Source organism: Marmota flaviventris, chromosome 1 (genome assembly GCF_047511675.1).
Source record: "Marmota flaviventris isolate mMarFla1 chromosome 1, mMarFla1.hap1, whole genome shotgun sequence".
Taxonomy (NCBI): Eukaryota; Metazoa; Chordata; class Mammalia; order Rodentia; family Sciuridae; genus Marmota; species Marmota flaviventris.
The window spans coordinates 156,631,853-156,651,534 of record NC_092498.1 but is presented as its reverse complement, the minus strand read 5'-3'; the positions used below and the strand labels follow the sequence as shown (position 1 = coordinate 156,651,534).

The 19,682-nt window shown below is 39.4% G+C and overlaps 1 protein-coding gene across 1 annotated transcript in view; it reads right to left on the bottom strand.

Annotated features, from left to right (window-relative positions):
* The window catches only part of Gnb1l (G protein subunit beta 1 like), a 70,383-nt gene that overhangs the window by 34,780 nt on the left and 15,921 nt on the right, over positions 1-19,682 (bottom strand). The window contains exons 2-3 of the mRNA XM_027924323.3: positions 921-1,058; positions 323-448 (exon numbers count right to left, since the gene is read on the bottom strand). Of these exons, the coding sequence (XP_027780124.1) occupies positions 323-448; positions 921-1,048 (254 nt within the window). The 5' untranslated portion in view covers positions 1,049-1,058. The remainder of the gene's footprint in view (positions 1-322; positions 449-920; positions 1,059-19,682) is intronic.

Genomic DNA, 19,682 nt, shown 5'->3' with positions numbered 1-19,682 from the left:
GGCAGCAGCCACCTCAATGTCACCAGCTCCAGCCCTCTGATCTCCTGTATATCACCTCCCAGACCCATCTCAGAGCAGTGAAGAGCCCCAGTGAGGATGATGGGGCTGTAGAAGTCAGATCTACATGCTTTCCCAAGGACAAAAGGCTGCCCTTGCTCCCCTACATGCTGGTCAAGCTAGCTACTGCTCCCGGAATCCTTCATGTCACCCCCTTTCTTCCCTAGCAGCTAAGTGAGAACCACAAGGGCCTCTGTTAGGGAGCTCTTGCTTCTTGCTGGAGGGCCTGATGGGATTCCATTGACTCACTGCCACTGTGACCTACCTGAGGAGCTGTGGCCCCTGGGGCAGTGTCTGCAGCCAGGTCACACTCTGGCCCCCATGGCCATCCAGGGTGGCAACTGTTCTCCGTGTCTGCAGGCTCCAGATGTGTACCAAGCCACTCTGAGACCTGTTAGAGAAGAGCCAAGCATAGGTCAGGGATAGGTGCTAGAGTCAGGTGAACACTTTGAGCTCACTCTGGGACCAACCTGGACACCACACACAGCTGATGGATACAGGCATTTCAGCAGATCAAGAATTTAAGTATAATAGCTGACAGCTCTAACTGTGAACACAGGGTAAAACTGAGAGGGCATCGGGAGTTTTTGCCTGGGAACTTGGGTGGTGTATGCTACTCTGGAGCAGAGTGAGGGCCATGCCATAAAAATGTAAACTAGATGGTCTATACCGAAAAGCTGTGTATCCCTGTTCCTCCTAGCTTCCCAAAAGGACACATATCAAATAGTCTCTAAAAGTGCAATGAGCATAGGTGACAGGTTGTTGAAGCCCTCTGCCAGTACTCAAACAAGTAACTGACTCCATGCTAGCCTATGACCACTTGACTTTACTCCTGGGCTCAGGATGGGGCACCTGCTACTCACCCTGAAAAGAGGAGAGGGCACCCCTGAGCCTGGGTTCCTCCAAAGAAATGGACAGCATTCACTGCTGACTGTGTACCTCGGAGGACAAACTGGGGATCTGGTGGTTGTGGTGCAAGAGGGGCTGCCATGCGTAGTCACCTGTAGACCAAAGGAAGACATGTGAGTGACAGAACTTTCTGTCCTCCTCCAGGAAGGGAGTCTGGGCAAAGGTGTTTGGGACATTGCCCTGCTCAGTGTTCCTGGCCATTTTGGGAGGAGAAAGACTTCCTGTTTCCCCAAATCCCCCTGCATGGGCCACAGGGGTCCATGCCAGAGTTAAAAGGCCCATCCTTTCCTCAACTGCCAACCTCTTCTGGTTGCTCCTTCTGGAATCTGGGAACCCTCCCTGGATATCCTATCCCTATCCTGCCTATCAGCTTCTGTACCCAACAAGGTCCCAACCCGAACCCTTCCTGGACAAATATAGGGCACTTGCACCTACCCCTGGCTACTCTGGCCTTCAGGGTCCTATATAGAGCCCCATGCTGTCTCCAAGAATTCCTTTCCACTGCCAGTGGTAAAGATCCTTTTCTTGGGGCTGGGGGTGTAGCTCAGCGGTAGAGCACTTGCATAGCAAATGTTAAGACCCTGGGTTCTATCCCCAACATTGAAAAAAAAAAGACTCCTGAACCTTCTCCTAGGTCTATCTGTGCACTTCTTTGTAAAATCCAGTTTCGGCAAGGTACCACATAGGGTCCCAGTGGGGCTGAAGGAGAGGTGCCCTCCTCACTTCTACAGCAAATAGCCTCACTGGGTCCTGGGCTATATTTTCACAAATTTCTAATTATTACAAAAACCCTATAAGTAAGAAGCACTCCTTTACTTTGGGAAAACTGAGGCAGGAAATAGTTTGGTTGTGCTACCCAAGGCCCTTGGGGTCAGGCTTGAGTGCTCAAAAGTCTGCATGCCATCACCAAGGAGCACAGTAGCCAGTGCTGCAGTATATGGACAGAGGCCAGAGCAGAGCTGTCTGGCTGCTCCCCATGGGGCTGTTGTCACAGATAGGTAGCCACTTCCTCAATCACAGAGTCTGCGTTTAAGACCTGCTAAGATCCACCCTGCAAAGGACAGGCTTCCAATGTACTTTTAGAGCCCACCCCACTCATTTAACCCTGCAGAGCCTTCCATGCCACCTCAGTCCCACAGGTGGTTGCTCTTGAGAGGCAGAGGTGACCCAGAGCCAGAAGTGACTTGTCCCAAAGGCCAAGGGCACATGTGTCAGTGCTAAGTAGAGGGTGCAGAGGTAAAAGGCAAAGTAGATAGCTGGAGGGCTGAAGCAGTGTGCCTTGGGGGCCTTTTCCCCTGGTCTTTGGAACAGTCCCAAATCCACCCACATGCAGGCAGCACATAGCAGGGAGAAATAGGCCTGCTCTGCTGGGGAAGCCACCATAGCCATCAGAAGGACCAGAAGGCAAAGAAAATGGGAGCAAAAAAGAAAGAATTCCTCCAAAACCAAGCTTTGGCTGGGAGGCCAGAATGGGATGTGAAAGGAAGAGGGGGCCATAGGCTGAGGTCACATACAGCACATGAGTAGGTACGGAGAAAGGAGAGGGGCAGACTTCTTGAATGGGCAGCCCACATAGAGCAACTTCTTTCAGCTATGCCTCCACCACCAAGCCCTGCGGCCTACCTGCTAGAGCTACTCCCCAAAGCTACTCCAGGCCCTCATCTCTCTCTTTCTACAAAAGAAGCAAGGAGTAGTTTCCAAGTTTCACAGAGCATAGAAAGTAGGCAAGGACCAGAGCAAAGATCTCAAAAGATAACCATAGCCTGTGCAGGGAGGACTGCTAGGCTTAAGAGGCTAGGGCTAGAACCCACAAAGTCAGGTCCAGGAACAGATTCTGACACCAAAGTGAGGGTCTGCCTTTCCTGGACCTCAGGTGGCAGTCTAATACCAACCAAACCCTGCTTCTCTCAAGGGCTTTCAAAGAGAATGAGGTTGCTGAGAAAGAGTTTCAGTCAAATAGCCCCTCTCACTTTTGACTAAAAGTCAACTAACTCTTCCCAAATGGAAGGATGGCTTCCTGCAGGAAGAGAGAGAGATCCAACCCCACATTGCTCCTAGGACCCATGCTCCTGCTTTGGCCCATGACAGGGCCCCAAATGCTGAAAGAGATGCTACCAGCAGGCTGGCCTGGAAGACATTTCAGAGTGGCAGCTATTGGGCCCTGAGAAATGGATGTCCTGACAGATCCAAGGCTGTGGGTCCCAGTTCCAAAGGGGCCCAAGAACGCTGCCCTGGCTAAAGCAATTCAACCTATAGAAAAGCACCAAGTCAGGATAGGCATCCCTCCCACCAGGCAGCAGGTTCTGACAGGCCATCTCTGCCCAGGCTCCCATGTGCAGCACAGCACTGTAGTCATGTGTGCACACACATACATATACACAGGACACATATACACATATGCATAATTCATGAATAAGACATATACAGGCACACATATACACTCACATTCACAAATGTATACATGCACATGCTTAAAGTCTTAAATTTATATATATATATATATATATATATATATATATATATATATGCTTAGACTCACATATGCACACTCACAAACCTACAGATGCATATATGTATGCACTTGTACATTACTGATATGCACACACTCATGCAGACCCTCATTCACCCAAAAACATATTCACAACTCAAACACATGCCCATTCATGCTCACAGGCAAACACATTTCACACATGTATAAGAACACACACACACACACACACACACACACACACTCAGCATAATGGCCTTGGGCAGTGCCAGCCGAAGCCCGGCCCACACTTGCCACCTGCCTGCGGCCTGGTGGGAGTTTCCAGAACCTCACAGCAGAAGACTCATTGTGAGGTGATGAAATCAAGTTCTCCTCTATTGTTTCCCCAGAACTTCAGGGAACAAACCCGTCACGTTGTTACAACAGCCGAAATGCTCAGTCCAAAATGATGCATCGGCAATTAAGGGCTCCATCATTTCAAGCAATTAAAATAAACGCTTTATTTGAAAACTAATTAATTCTACCTACATATTTTTCCCATGACAATATCCTATGATTACTTGATTTATGACATCTAATTATTCTTTATTAATCTAATTGAGAATAATCCCATTATCCTATCTCCCCTGGCACAAGGCCCCCTGGGGCGGAGGCCGCAGCCCCTGCATACAGCTTGTGTGTAGCACCAGCCACGGGGTGCTATGCAATGCCCAGCTCTATCCCTGTCTTTTCTTCCCAGAGGGCAAAGGAATAGGAAATTTGATCCAGAGTATAACTTTCGTTCTGCCTGCTTTTTAAAATATCATAGCCAGACAGATTCTTTCAAAAAATTAAAAGGAAAGAATCTGATACAATCTGTTTAACTCTGACAGCCTTTCTTAAGGTACTACAAACACCCTGAAAGTCCCACAGGCCCTTGGCCATGGCATGATAGTATCCTGCTGGGACACCACAGCAGCAGCAGCACAGAAGGTCTCAGGGTTATTTCCATGGAGAGGGGACCCCAATAGTGGGTGGCTGGGGCCAGGCTGCACCCCACCTTTATACTTTGGACAGACATAGCAACCTATTGAGGTCTGCAAAGCCTGCAGCTGGCACCTTTTCTAAGGGCATCTGCTTAGGGTAACCTGGGATTTGGGTTCTGATGGCCTCTGAGGTGACAAAAGACAAAGCTTAGGGCCCTCTCAAGGTGGCTAGTCTCTTAGGAGAAACCCAATAAAGATGGGAATTTAACAAGGTTATATGCTCAGTTCATGCTTAAGCTAAACCAGAACTAAACCTGCATCATCCATAGTGCAAGAAAGATACTGGCCTGAAGGTTTCACCCCCAACTCACATCACCTTGGAAGCTCTCCAAAACTTCAGTATGTCTTCTCAGAGAGACTCCACCTTCTACCCAGGTGTCAGTGAAATCACAGATAAAGTCTTATGGTCAGAAATCATAAAAACAAACAAAGCACACATGGCACCATGAGTGAGAGCCATCAGAAACAACAGGAGGCAGAAATAGGTCCACAGAGCAAAGCACTTGGGTATATAAAATAAGAATGTTTCAAGTTTCAAGGAAATAAAAATAGGGAACTGTGGCTACAAGTAGAAAGCAAGACTAAAAATCACCACAGATTTGAATAGGATCCAATCTAGTAAAAGGTTGCTGGGAAACAGATTTGCATCATGCCAAGATGTTACTCTCCAGATTATCTAATCACAAAAAGAAAATGTATATTTACAATGGAGATATCTGGCTGTCACCACCTTCACCAACTGATAGGAGGTGGCACTGCCAATAGTAAACAACAGGCATCACATCTCTTCACATGATGCAATAAGAAGTCAGGCACCAGCCTTGCATATCTGTGCCAACAATGTTCAACCTGAACCTGGCCATGAGGAAACAATCAGATACATTCAGATAGGAGACACTGGACAAGATAGCTAGCTTAGACTCATGAAAAAGGTCAAGATCAAGGAAAACAAACAAACAAAAAAATCAAAAGGGAGAGACAGCACAACCAAATGCAACATATGAATCTTAGATCCTGGATATTAAATTTGATCCTGGATCAAAAAAGTGAGGACTATAAAGGACATTTTTTGGGACATTTGGGATAATCTGAATATGAACTGCAGATCATGTAGAATTATTTTCTTGAGAAGGAAAACAGCACTGATATTTCATATAGAAGAATGTCCTTATTCCTAGATGTATGCTAAAGGATTTAGGTGTGAATAGTTATCATATCAGCAATTTATTTTCAAAATGTTTCAGAAAAAAATCTCTTTTTTAAATTTATTTTTGTTTATTTATTTTTATGTGGTACTAAGGATCAAACCCAGTCCCTCACATGTGTGAGGCAAGCCCTCTGCCACTGAGCCACAACCCCAGCCCAGAAAAAATATCTCTCTTTTTTTTTTTTACATTTTTTTTATTTTGAAATTTTTTTTGGTTGTTCAAAACATTACAAAGCTCTTAACATATCATATTTCATACATTTGATTCAAGTGGGTTATGAACTCCCATTTTTACCCCGTATACAGATTGCAGAATCACATCGATTACACATCCACGTTTTTACATATTGCCATACTAGTGACTGTTGTATTCTGCTATCTTTCCTATCCTCTACTATCCCCCCTCCCCTCCCCTCCCATCTTCTCTCACTACCCCATCTACTGTAATTCATTTCTCTCCCTTGATTTTTTTCCCCTTTCCCCTCACATCCTCTTATATGTAATTTTGTATAACAATGAGGGTCTCCTTCCATTTCCATGCAGTTTCCCTTCTCTCTCCCTTTCCCTCCCACCTCTCGTCCCTGTTTAATGTTAATCTTTTTCGCATGCTCTTCCTCCCTGTTTTTAGTTGCTCTCCTTATATCAAAGAAGACATTTGGCATTTGTTTTTTAGGGATTGGCTAGCTTCACTTAGCATAATCTGCTCTAATGCCATCCATTTCCCTGCAAATTCCATGATTTTGTCATTTTTTTAGTGCTGAGTAATACTCCATTGTGTATAAATGCCATATTTTTTAATCCATTCATCTATTGAAGGGCATCTAAGTTGGTTCCACAGTCTATCTATTGTGAATTGTGCTGCTATGAACATTGATGTAGCAGTATCCCTATAGTACACTCTTTTAAGGTCTTCAGGGAATAGTCCGAGAAGGGCAATAGCTGGGTCAAATGGTGTTCCATTCCCAGCTTTCCCAGGAATCTCCATACTGCTTTCCAAATTGGTCGCACCAATTCGCAGTCCCACCAGCAATGTACAAGTGTACCCTTTTCCCCACATCCTCGCCAGCACTTGTTGTTGTTTGACTTCATAATGGCTGCCAATCTTACTGGAGTGAGATGGTATCTTAGGGTGGTTTTGATTTGCATTTCTCTGACTGCTAGAAATGGTGAGCATTTTTTCATGTACTTGTAGATTGATTGTATATCCTCCTCTGAGAAGTGTCTGTTCAGGTCCTTGGCCCATTTGTTGATTGGGTTATTTGTTTTCTAATTGCTTAATAGAAAAAATCTCTCTTAATCTGTATCCATCTACATATGAATACAGTTGTCCCTCAGTATCTATGGGAGATTGGTTCCAGGACATCCCTTGGCCCCACAATGTGGATATCAAAATCTAAGAATGCATAAGTTTCTTATATAAAATGGTAATAGTATTTGTGTGGAATCTATGTACATTCTCCTATATACTTTAAATCATTTGTAGATGTTTATAATGCCCAATATAATGTAAATGCTATATGTATGGTCGCTATGTTATTTGGAGGATAACAAGGAAAATGTCTGTACAAATGGTTGAATCCACAGATGTGAGACCTATGAACACAGGGAGATAATTATATATAGGCACAGAAGTATAGCAAATGTTGCAAAATGCTAACAATCGGTGAATATAGGTCAAGTGTGTACAGGCAATTGACACCACATTTGCAACTTTTCAGTAGATTTAAAATGTATAGCAGCATCCTAGGGGACAGGGATATAGACAAGTTCCTATTAGACACATTCAGAATACACAGATCAAGGCAATAAAAGAGCAAACACCAGAATTGGGGAGGTAGAGGAGCAGGGGAAGCAAATCCAAGAAAAACAAGCGAAAGACTTGACTAGATACTGCACATGCAACATAAATGTCCAGTAAACATACAAAAGGATGTTTAAACTAATAATCTTGAAAATGCTGGTCATAACCACAATGTGATATAATTATACTCCTGGCCCATTTACAAAATATCAAACAGCCTGTCAAGTGCTGAAAAAAATGCAGAACAACTGTAACTCTTCTATCATGCTGAAAGGAGCATGAATTGAAACAACCATTTTAGAAAACAATCTGGTACTATCTTGCACACTTTGTGACTGAGTATCCCTACTCTTAAATATACCGTAAAGAAATTTTGAGATGTGCACAAATAGACTTGTATATCAATGTTCACAGCATTATTGTGCATAGTACCAAAAACTAGAAACAATCAAAGTGGCTATCAACTGCAGAATAGGATTAGTTTGGTAAATACACACATTAGAATACTACATAGAACTGAAAAGAATAAACTCCAGTCTTACAAGGATGAAGTTCAAAATCACAATTCTCATCAAGAGACATTAAGGAAGTTTAAAAAAGAGGCTATAAACAGGGAGAAAATATTCACAATACATATTATCTTTTAAAGAACTCGTGTTCAGAATGTACTCACTGACTCAGAATACATGTCACTTCCCAGAATAGGATATACAATCAACAAATATATGAAAAATGTTCATCATCTCTAGCAATTAGAGAAATGCAAATCAAAACTACTCTAAGATATCATCTCACTCCAGTCAGATTGGCAGCTATTATGAAGAGAAACAACAATAAATGTTATCAAGGATGTAGGGGAAAAAGATACACTCCTACATTGCTGGTGGGACTGCAAATTGGTGTAGCCAATATGGAAAACAGTATGGAGATTTCTTGGAAAATTAGGAATGGAACCACCATTTGACCCAGCTATCCCTCTCCTTGGTCTATACTCAAGGACTTAAAAACAGCAAATTACAGGGACACAGCCACATAAGTGTTTATAGCAACACAATTCACAATAGCTAAATGTGGAACCAACCTAGATGCCCTTCAGTAGATGAATGGATAAAAAAATGTGGCATATATATACAATGGAATATTACTCAGCAATAAAAGGGAATAAAATCATGGCATTTGCAGGTAAATGGATGGCGCTGGAGAAGATAATGCTAAGTGAAGTTAGCCAATCCCCCCAAAACAAATGCCGAATGTTTTCTCTAATATAAGAGGCTGATTCATAGTGGGGCAGGGAGAGGTAGCATGGGAGGAATAGTTGAACTCTAGACAGGGCAGAGGGGTGGGAGGGGAAGAGTCGGGAGCAGGGGGTTAGCAAGGATGGTGGAATGTGATGGATATCATTATCCAAAGTACATGTATAGACACGAATTGGTGTGAACATACTTTATACAACCAGAGATATGAAAAATTGTGCTGTATATGTGTAATAAGAATTATAATGCATTCTGCTGTCATTTATTTTTTAAAAATCAATTTAATGGGGCTGTAGCTCAGTGGTAGAGCGCTTGCCTAGCATGCATGAGGCACTGGGTTTGATCCTCAGCACCACATAAAAATACACAAATAAAATAAAGGCATTCTGTCCATTTACAACTTCAAAAAAATGTAAAAAAAAGATTTAAAAAAATCAATTTAAAAAAATTTTAAAAAAGAATTCATGTCAATAAGAAAACAAAGTAAACATGGTGATTCCAAAAGACTAAAATTAGAGATAGGCAAAGGTATACGAGACAAATGGAATTAAAATAAAGTAAGGGTTGACGGGGTTGGCTCAGCGGCAGAGTGCTCGCCCAGCACATGTGAGGCACTGGGTTTGATCCTCAGCACCACATAAAATAAGTAAAATAAAGATAGTATGTCCAACTATAGCTAAAAAAAACTTTAAAAAAATAAAGGGTTGAAATATCAATATCACACAGTTGAATTCCAGCCAAAAAGCTTTCACTTGACAAAGCCTGATACTTTTAAGTTTGTAATCCACAATGAAGATACAACAACTTTGAACATCAATTCACTAAATAACAAAGATCTCACTCTTATAAAGCAGAAGATGCAAGAAGTTACAGAAGCCTACTAATGATTGGAGAATGTGACATACTATTTTTAGTGCAAGTCAGAAGAAGTATACAATAATGATGAAATGACTCAAACACCCACAAATGACAGGGAAGAGATCATGAATCTATGTGCAACTTCTCTGATATACAGCCTATACCTTCTTCTCAAGTGCTCATGAAACATGTAAAAATTGTACATTGGACCACAAAGAAACATCAGTGGGTTTTATAAAGAAGAAATAATTATCAATAAAATTCTATGTGCCAATGCAATACAATTGGGAATGAACAAAGTAAAAACCAAAAAGCACTCCCCAACTAGAAATTAAGAACCATTCATTAAATAACTCTTAAGTGAGCTGGGCATAGTGGTTGTCCACCTGTAATCCTAGCTACTCAGAAGGCTGAGGCAGGAGGAGCACAAATTTGAGGCTAGTCTGAGAAATGAGATTAAAACCACAGTCCACAGCAGGTGAAACAGAATCTATGATACACAGCTAACTTGGTGACAATTCCTGCGAACACAAAACATTTTCTCAAAGATCCCACCTAATACTTAATTAGGATACAATCCCAAATTACTGAACATTCAAAGAACCAGGAAAAATGAGAGAAATTCTCAAGGGAAAAGATAATATACAGATGTCAACCTTGAGAGGACTCAGAAGTTGAAAATATCAGAAAAAGATTTTGTGTAGGGAGTGTAGTGGGGTGTTACAGGGAATTAAATCCAGGAGTGCTTTACCACTGAGCTACATCCCCAGCCCTTTTAATTTTTTATTTTGAGACAGGGTCTCATTAAGCAATTTTTTTATTATGGCTTAGGCCCCTGCTAAATTGCTGAGGATGGCCTCGAACCTGTGACCCTCCTGCTTCAGATTCCGGAGTTGCTGGGATTACAGGTGAGCACCACTGTGCCCCATTCAGAAAAAGATTTTATGATTTAGGAAAGTAGCTTTAATGATTATATGTCTTGAGGCAAAGGTAAACATTCATGAATGAAGTAGTTCTTTTTTTTTAATACCTTTATTTTATTTGTTTATATGTAGTACCAAGGATTGAACCCAGGGCCCCACACGTACTAGGTAAGCGCTCTACCACTGAGCCACAACCCTAGCCACAGTAGTTCCTTTTTAAAAAAAATATTTTTAGTTGTAGATGGACACGATACCTTTATTTTGTTTATTTAGCTTTTTTGGTGTGGTGCTGGGGATTGAATCCAGTGCTTCACACATGCTAGGCAAGCACTCTACCACTGAGCCACAACCCCAGCCCCTCATAAATGAAGTAGTTCTTGACAAAGAAATAGAAATTACCTTTTAAAAAACAGACATTTCAGAATTGAATAATACCATATCTGAAACTTAAAAAAAAAAAAAGTCTGATAATAGGATGGCAGATGACAGAACGCAAAGATTGATCAATAAAAAGTATTCAGTATAAGATCAGAAAGAAAAAAGATTGAAATAAATGATTGGACCATTAGGGACTTGTTGAATAAAAGTAAAAGTCTAACTTTCAGGATAATGGAGTCCAAGAAGAGAAAGATTAGAGCAAAAATATTACTTGAATAAAAAATGCCTAGTCAGGCATGGTGTCACTTATCTGTAATCTCCCTACTTGGGAAGCTGAGGCAGGAAGATTGCAAATTCAAGGCCAGCTTGGGCAACTTAGTGAGGTTCTAAGCCTCTTGTCTCAAAATTAAAAATTAAAAGGGCTGGGGATGTGACTCAAGTTATTAAGTGCCACTGGGTTCAATCCCTGGTGAAAAAGTAAAAATAAACAAAAAACATGGGAGTACAGACCTCTTCAACATACCAATTTAATACCTTTGGATATAATAGTGGAATTGCTGGATTATTTGGTAGTTGTATTTCTAATATTCTTCAGAACTCTCCATACTGCTTTCTATAATCGCTGCACTAATTTACATTGAGAGTCCTCCTTTGTCCACATCCTTGCCAGCATTTGCTACTTTATAATAACCACTCTGGGGTGAGATAATAACTCATGGTTTTGGATTGCATTTCCCTAATTTTAGTGATGTTGACCAGTTTTTCATATACTTGTTAGCCATTTGTATTTCTTTTTTTGAAAAGTGTCTATTCTGATAATTTATCCAGTTTTTAATTGTATTTTTTTATTGTTTCAGTTTTCTAGTTCCATATATGTTCTGGATATTAATCCCTTGTCAGATGTATAGTTTGCAAATATTTTCTCCCATTCTACTGCTTGTCTCTCCATTCTGCTGAATGTTCCCCCCAAAGGTTCATGGTTTAAAGGCTTGTTCCCTAAGACTGCTGCTGGGAGGTGTGGAACCTTTAGCAGTTGAGACTTAGTGGGAGGTCCTTAGGTCATTGGGGGCATGCCCTTGAAGGGGACTCTGGGATCCTGGTCTTTTCCTCTCTCTTTTCAGCTTCCTGGCCATGAGGTAACCAGTTTACTATGCTATACGTTCCCCCCACAATGCCATCTGGCATATCCACCAGAAGTCCAAAGCAATGGGTCTGCCTAATCTTGGACTGGAATCTCCAGACCTGTGAGCTAAATAAACCTTTTCTCTCAAGTTAATTATCTCGGGTATGCTGTTACAGTAACAAAGTTAACAATGTATACATCATGAAAGTGATCTAGTTTCACTCTCCTACATATGGATATATACTTTTCCCAGCCCTATTTATTGAAGAGGTTGTCCTTTCTTCAAAGATCCTTTCTTGGTGCCTCTATCAAAAATCAGTTGGCTGTAAATATATAGATTTATTTCTCTGTTTTCTGTTCATCTCCATTGGCCTGTGTCTCTCTTTATGCCAGCACCATGCTGTTTTGGTTACTACATTACCATGATATTTTGGTTACTACAGCTTTATAGTATTGTGATGCTTCCAGTTTGATCTTTTTGCTCAGGCATATTTTGGCTATTCAATGTCTTCTATAGTTCCATAGGAATTTTAGGATTTTTTTTCTATTTCTGTGAAGAATATCATTGATATTTTTATAGGGATTGCATTTAATCTCTAGATTGCTTGGGATAGTAAGGATATTTCAACAATATTAATTCTTCCTATTTAAGAATATGGGATATCTTTCCATTTTGTAGTGTCTTCTTCAGTTTCTTTCATCAATTATAGTTTTCACTGTAGAGTTCTTTCACCTTGGTTAAATTTATTCCTAGGTATTTTGAGGGTTTTTTTGTACCTATTGCAAATGGGATTGCTTTCTTGACTTCTTTTTCATCTAGTTCATTACTGAATAATAGAAACACTACCAATTTTTGAGTGTTGATCTGGTATCTTGTAACTTTCCTGAATTTATTTATCAGTTCTAACAGTTTTTTTTTTTTTTTTTTTTTTTGGTTGTATGTAGGTTTTTCATGTCATCCATAAATAGGGATAGTTTAGCTTCCTTCTTTCTGATTTGGATGCCCTTTATTTCTTTATCTTATTTAACTGCTCTGGCTAGGACTTCTAGTAATAATTTGAATGAGAGTAGTGAAAGCAGGCATCCTTGTCTTATTGAAGGTCTTAGAGGAAACACATTTCCCAATGTTATGCTGTTAGTTATGGGCTTATCATTTACTACCTTAATTGTGTTGAGATATGTTCCTTCTATAACTAATTTATTGAGTGTTTGTCATGAAGGGATGTTGAATTTTACCAAATGCTGTTTTCTGTATCTATTGACATGACCATATAGTTTCTATCATTCTATTGATATATCATGTTAATTGATTCGTGTATTTTGAACTGGTGTTGCATCCCTGGGATAAATCCTACTTGATGATGGTGTGAAATGTTTTGGAAATGATTTGGTTTGCTACTATTCTGCTGAGAATTTTTGCATATATGGTCATCAGGGTATTGGTCTGTAATTTTGGTGGTGTTGTATCCTTGTCTGGGCAATAAATTTTTAAGAATTCCCTCCTTCTTAAATTCAGCCCTGAACTTTTCTTTGCTGAGAGTTTTTGTTTGTTTGGTATTGGGAATTGAGCCCAGGGAGTGTTTAACAACTGAGCTACATCCCCAGCTCTTTTGTTAAATAAATAAATTTTTAAAAATTTTTTTTGAGAGAGAGGCTCTCAATAAATTGCCAAAGCTGGTTCCAAATTTGTAATCTTCCTGCCTCAATCTCCTGAGTAGCTGGGATTATACGTGTACACTACCGTGCCCAGCTGGGAGATTTTTAAATTACTGATTCAATTTCATTGCTTGCTATTGGTGTTTAGGTTGTCTATTTCTTCATGTTTCACTCTTGGTAAGTTATATATCCAAGAATTCATCCATTTCTTCTAGGATTTCCAATTTATTGGTATATACTTCTTTCATACTTCAGTGGTATCAGTTGTAATGTCTCCTCTTTTTGTCATTTCATTTATTTGGGTCTTCTCTCTTCTTAGTCTAGCTAGAGTGTTGCTAATTTTGTTTCTTTTCAAATAATCAACGTGTTTCAGTAATTTTTGTCTCAATTTCATTTATTTCTGCCTTGATTTTAATTTCTTTCCCTCTACTAATTTTGAGTTTGATCTTTTTTAAAATAATTTTTATTTGGTCTTTTTAGATATACATGACAGTAGAGTGTATTTTGACATATTCTACATACATGAAGTATAACATTCTAATTAGGATTGCATTCTAATTGTTGTACATGATGTGGATTTTCACTGGTCATATATGAACATAGGAAAGCTATGTCTAATTCATTCTACTATCTTTCCTATTCCCATTCCCTCTCCCTTCCCTTCATTCCCCTATGTCTAATCCAATGAACTCCAATTATTCTTCCATTCCCCTCCCTTACCATGGTTAGTATTCAAATATCGGAGAACTTTGATGTTTTGGGATTGGCTTATTTCACTTACCATGATAGCCTCCAGTTCCATCCATTTACTGAAAAACGCCATAATTTCATTCTTCTTTATGGCTGTGTAATATTCCATTGTGTACATACACCACAGTTTCTTTAGCCATTCATCTGCTGAAGGGCACCTAGGTTGGTTCCATAGCTTAGCTACTGTGAACTGAGCTGCAAAAATCATTGATGTGGCTGCATCACTGTAGTATGCTGATTTTAAGTCCTGGGTATAAGCTGAGGAGTGGGATAACTGGGTCAAATGGTGGTTCCATTCCAAGTTTTCTAAGGAATCTCCATATTGTTTTCCATAGTGGTTGCACCAATTTTCAGTCCCACCAGCAATGTATGAGTGAACTTTTTCTTCCACATTCTCACCAACATTTATTGTTACTTGTTTTCTTGATGATCGCCATTCTGACTGCAGTGAGATGAATCTCAGTGTAGTTTTAATTTGAATTTCTCTGATTACTAGAGATGTTGAACATTTTTTCATATATTTTTTGACTACTCATATTTCTTCTTCTGTGAAGTACCTGTTCAGTTCCTTTGCTCATTTACTGATTATTATTATTATTATTATTATTAGTGTGTGTGTTAGTTTTTTTAATTGTTTGTATATCCTGGAGAGTAATGATATATCTGAGGTTCAGGTGGCAAAGATTTTCTTTCATTTTGTAGGGTCTTTCTTTATGTTCTTGATTGTTTCCTTTCCTGTGAAAAAGCTTTTTAATTTGATACTATCCTATTTATTCTTTTTTAAAAAAACATTTTTAGTTGTAGATGAACATAATACCTTTATTTTATTTATGTATTTTTTATGTGGTGTTGAGAATCAAACACAGTGCCTCACACATGCTAGATCAGCACTCTACAACTGAGCCACAACCCCAGCCCCAATTTATTGATTCTTGATTTTACTTCTTGCATTTTAGGAGTCTTGTTGAGAAAGTTGGTTCCTAAGCTGACATGATGGAGAGTTGGGCCTACTTTTTTTCTAGTAGGCACAGAGTCTCTGGTCTAATACCTAGGTCCTTGATCCACTTTGAGCTTTGTGCAGGGTGAGGGATAGGAATTCAGTTTCATTTATTACATATAGATTTTCAGTTTTCCCAGCTCCATTTGTTGAAGAGGCCATCTTTTCTCCAATGTATGTTTATGGTTCCTTTGTTTAGTATGAGAAAACTGTATTTAGTGGGTATGACTATGTCTTCTATTCTGTTCCATTGGTCTGAGTTTGGCTTGATTTTGCTTTTCTAGTTCCTTGAGTTGCAGTGTTATTTATTTGCAATCTACTTTTTTTGATGTAATAATTTCTTACCATTAACATCTTAGTACTACTTTTGATGTTTCCCATAGGTTTTGTTATGCTGTGTTTCAAATGTCTATTGTTCCAAGAAGTTTTAAATTTTTTCTTTTTATTCATTGACCCATTTGTTGTTCAGGAGCCTAGTGTCTAATTTCCATGTACTTGTATAATTTCCACAGTTCCTCTTACTGATTTATAATTTTATTACATTGTGGTCAGAGAAGATAAATGATGTGATTTCAATTTTTAAAAATTTATTGAGATACGTTCTATGACCTACCATATGACATATCCTGGAAAATGTGCTAATGAGAAGAATGTGCATTCTACAGGTGTTGGACAAAATGATCTGTGAAGTATATCAGGCCCATTTAGTCTATAATATAGTTTAACTTCAATGTTTCATCATTCATTTTCTGTGTGGTTAATCTGTCCATTGATGAAAACAGGATGTTAAAGTTCCTAACTATTACTGGAGTCTACCTTTCCCTTTAGATCTAATAATATTTATTTTTCATATTTAGGTGACTCAGTCTCGGGTGCATACATATTTTTAATTGTTATAGACTTTTGTTGAATCCATTTTGTTTTGGGTGTTTTTGTTTGGTGGGGGTGATAACAGGGATTGAACCCAGGAACACTTAATCACTGAGCCACATCCCCAGCCCTTTTTTATTTATTTTTTTCAAAGACAGCCTTGGCTATTTATGTATGTATGTATGTATGTATGTGGTGTTGAGAATCGAACCCAGTGCCTCACACGTGCTAGGCAAGTGTTCTACCACTGAGCCACTTCCCCAGCCCTCCATGCCTTCACTTTCAATCTGTGTCTTTACCAGTGAAGTGAGTCCTTTGTAGGCAGCACAGAGCTGGGTATTATGTTTTTATTCATTCAAGTAGTATATTTTTTTTAACTTGGGGAGTTTAACCCATTTACATTTAAAGTTATTATTATATAACATATTCCTGTCATTTTGTTCACTGTTGTCTGGTTGTTTTGTTTATCTATTGTTCCTTTCTTCTTATAGTTAATCTTTGTGGTTTGATGGTTTTCTGTAATGATAAGGATTGCTTTACTTTTCATTTTTTAACTACATTAGTGAGTTTTATGATTTTTGTATGTTTCATGATGGCAGTTATTGTCATTCTACTTCTAACCTTAAGTATTTCTTTGTAAGGCTAGCCTAGTGGTGAGGAATTTCCTGTATTTTGCTTATCTGAGAAAGACATTTTTTCTTCTTCATTTCTGAAGGATTGCCTTGCTGGGTATTGTATTCTTGGCAGGTAAATGTTTTTCTTTCAGCACTCTGAATATATCTTACCATTCTCTTCTAGCCTTTAAGGTTTCCACTGAGAAACCCCTTAGTCTAAGGGGGATGCACTTATATGTCATTTATTATTTTTTCTCCTGCTGCTTTTAGAAATCTTTGATTTTTGGCAGTTTGATTATAATGTGCCTTGGAGAGGATCTCTTTAGGTTCAATATAATTGGGGTTCTTTGAGCTTCCTGGACCTAAATGTCCAACTCTGTCCCAAGACTTGGGAAGTTTGCAGCTATTATTTTGTTAAATATGTTTTCTGTGCCTTTCTCCATTTCTTGTTCCTCTTAAGGTCCTATAATGTGAATACATGTTTACTTAAAGGCATCCCATAAGTGCCACAGGCTTTCTTCACTTTTTCATTCTTTTTGTCTTTCTCTTCCTCTGACTGGGTTAATCCTAAAGAACTGTCTTCAAGTTGAGAAATTACTTTTTTCTGCTTGATTTAGCCTGTTGTTTGTGGCCCTCAGTTGTATTTGTTTCATTCACTAAATTCTTTTGCAGAAAGACTTCTGTTTGATCCCTTTTTATAGTTTCTTGTTAAATATCTCATTCAAATCCTAAAGTCCTTTCCTGATTTCATTAAACCATTTGTCTATATTCCCTTGTATCTCTCCAAGCTTCCTTAAGATGGTTATTTTTAATTCCTTTTCAGGTATTTCATAAATTTCCTTTTCCTTGGGGTCTCTTACTAGAGAATTATTGTGTTACTTTGGGGTATCATATTTTCTTCCTTTTTCATGTTTCCTGTGTCCCTACGTTGATATCTGTGCAGCTCGTGCAACAGTTGCCTTTTCCAACTTTTTGGAGAGATTACCATCCCTACCTTGGTATGGAAACTTTTTCCTATAGATAGGTGTGAAAGTGCCAGTTCAGTATGACATGTTAGAGTTGATTCAGGGTTGATACAGTAGTGTGGTTTCTGCATAGTTTCTTCAACTATTATCCTCTCAACGATATCTATGGTTATCTGTGACTGAGGCTATGAGTGTTTGTAACCGTGGTGGTGTGGTGTGATTTTGCTAGAAATAAGGCTGCTACACCAAACATGGGGTCCACAGATGCTGTAGGCCACTGATTGTGTGGCAGGCTCTCTACTTGGTTGGCTGACAGATTGGGTTTGTATACTTGTGGACTGTATAGTAGGCTCGCTGGAGGGGAGGAGTTGCCACCTTGATGGCTATCAAGGCTGGGTTCAGGTGTGTATTGTTGTTGCAAGCTGGTCAGCTGTGCAGCTGGTCCATAGAGGGCAGGATGAAGCTGTTACCTTGTTGGCTGTCAGGTCATGCACAGATGTATACAAAGAAATATCAGGTCCCTGGTTGTATGTCAGCTTTCCCTCTGCAAGTTCAAAAGTTCCCTGGGATGTGGGTGCCAAGAGGGTTTGGAAGCCAGGGTCTCTGCCTTTTAGATAGACCTAGGATTTTAGCAGTTGGGGTTGTGGTTCTGCAGTTACTCATATAAGCATAGTGAAATGATGGCAGAGTCTCAAGAATAAAGGTACACTGTGCCCACTAGTCCTCTAGGTGATATGCATTCTAGCAGCAGATCCAGTTTCAAGATGGCAGTAAGCCACAGCAGTTTAGGTCATGGTGGGTAGAGGGTGTACAATGTGAAATCCTACTCTGTGGCACAACAGCCTTGTGAACTGTGGGAAACTCTCCAAACCATGTCTGGGGTCGTTAAGGGCTCCTAGTCATCTACAGAAGAAATGGAAACCAATCGGAGTCTCTAGCCTATTATTATTATTTTTTTAGAAACATAAGTCTGTCTTCACCTCAAGCTGATCTGAGTTGGGGAAATGGTATGGGAGAGGCAGGGTGACTCAGTCTCCTCTCTATGGTGCTATATTATTATTTTTTGTTTGTTTTGTGCCCCATAGGGATTTTACCACTTCCCTTGTACTCTCTAGAGTATGTGCTTATCCATCCAGTCAAAATATAGTCATTTATTCTTTGTGGAGGGGATGAGCAACAAGCAACTTATTTGGCCATCTTGCTGACATTACTCTCCTAGAGGGAAATTTATAGCATTAAAATACTTAAAATAGAAAATAAAAAAGGTCTCCAGATCAATGATACCTTAAGAAATTAGAAAAAGAGGCACTAAATAAGGCCAAATCCAGCAGAAGGGAGGAAATAATAAAACTAGTGAAGAAATAAATGAAATGGAAATAGTACAACTATTATCAGATGATTTTTCTCTAATACAGAAATATTACAAGAAAATCTGGGGTTTTTTTTGAATCAATAAAATTGGTAAGTCTCGAGCTGAAATGACAATGATAAAATGGGAAAAAAAAATTACAGCAACTAAAAAAGGATTATCATTCAGACACAAGAAACATTAAAAGAGTAATAAGAAACACCATGAGCAACTCAATGAACATATATTCAATAACTTAGATAAAAATGAAAAGTTGAAAACCACAGAGTAGTTGAGGAGACCTGAATAGCCCTATATAGACTTTAACAATTGCATCTTTAGAGCCAGATGTGGTGGCACATGCCTGTAATCCCAGTGGCTCAGGAGGTTGAGACAGGAGGATTCCAAATTCTAGGCCAACCTCAGCAACTTAGTGAGACTGTCTCAGAAATAAATACAT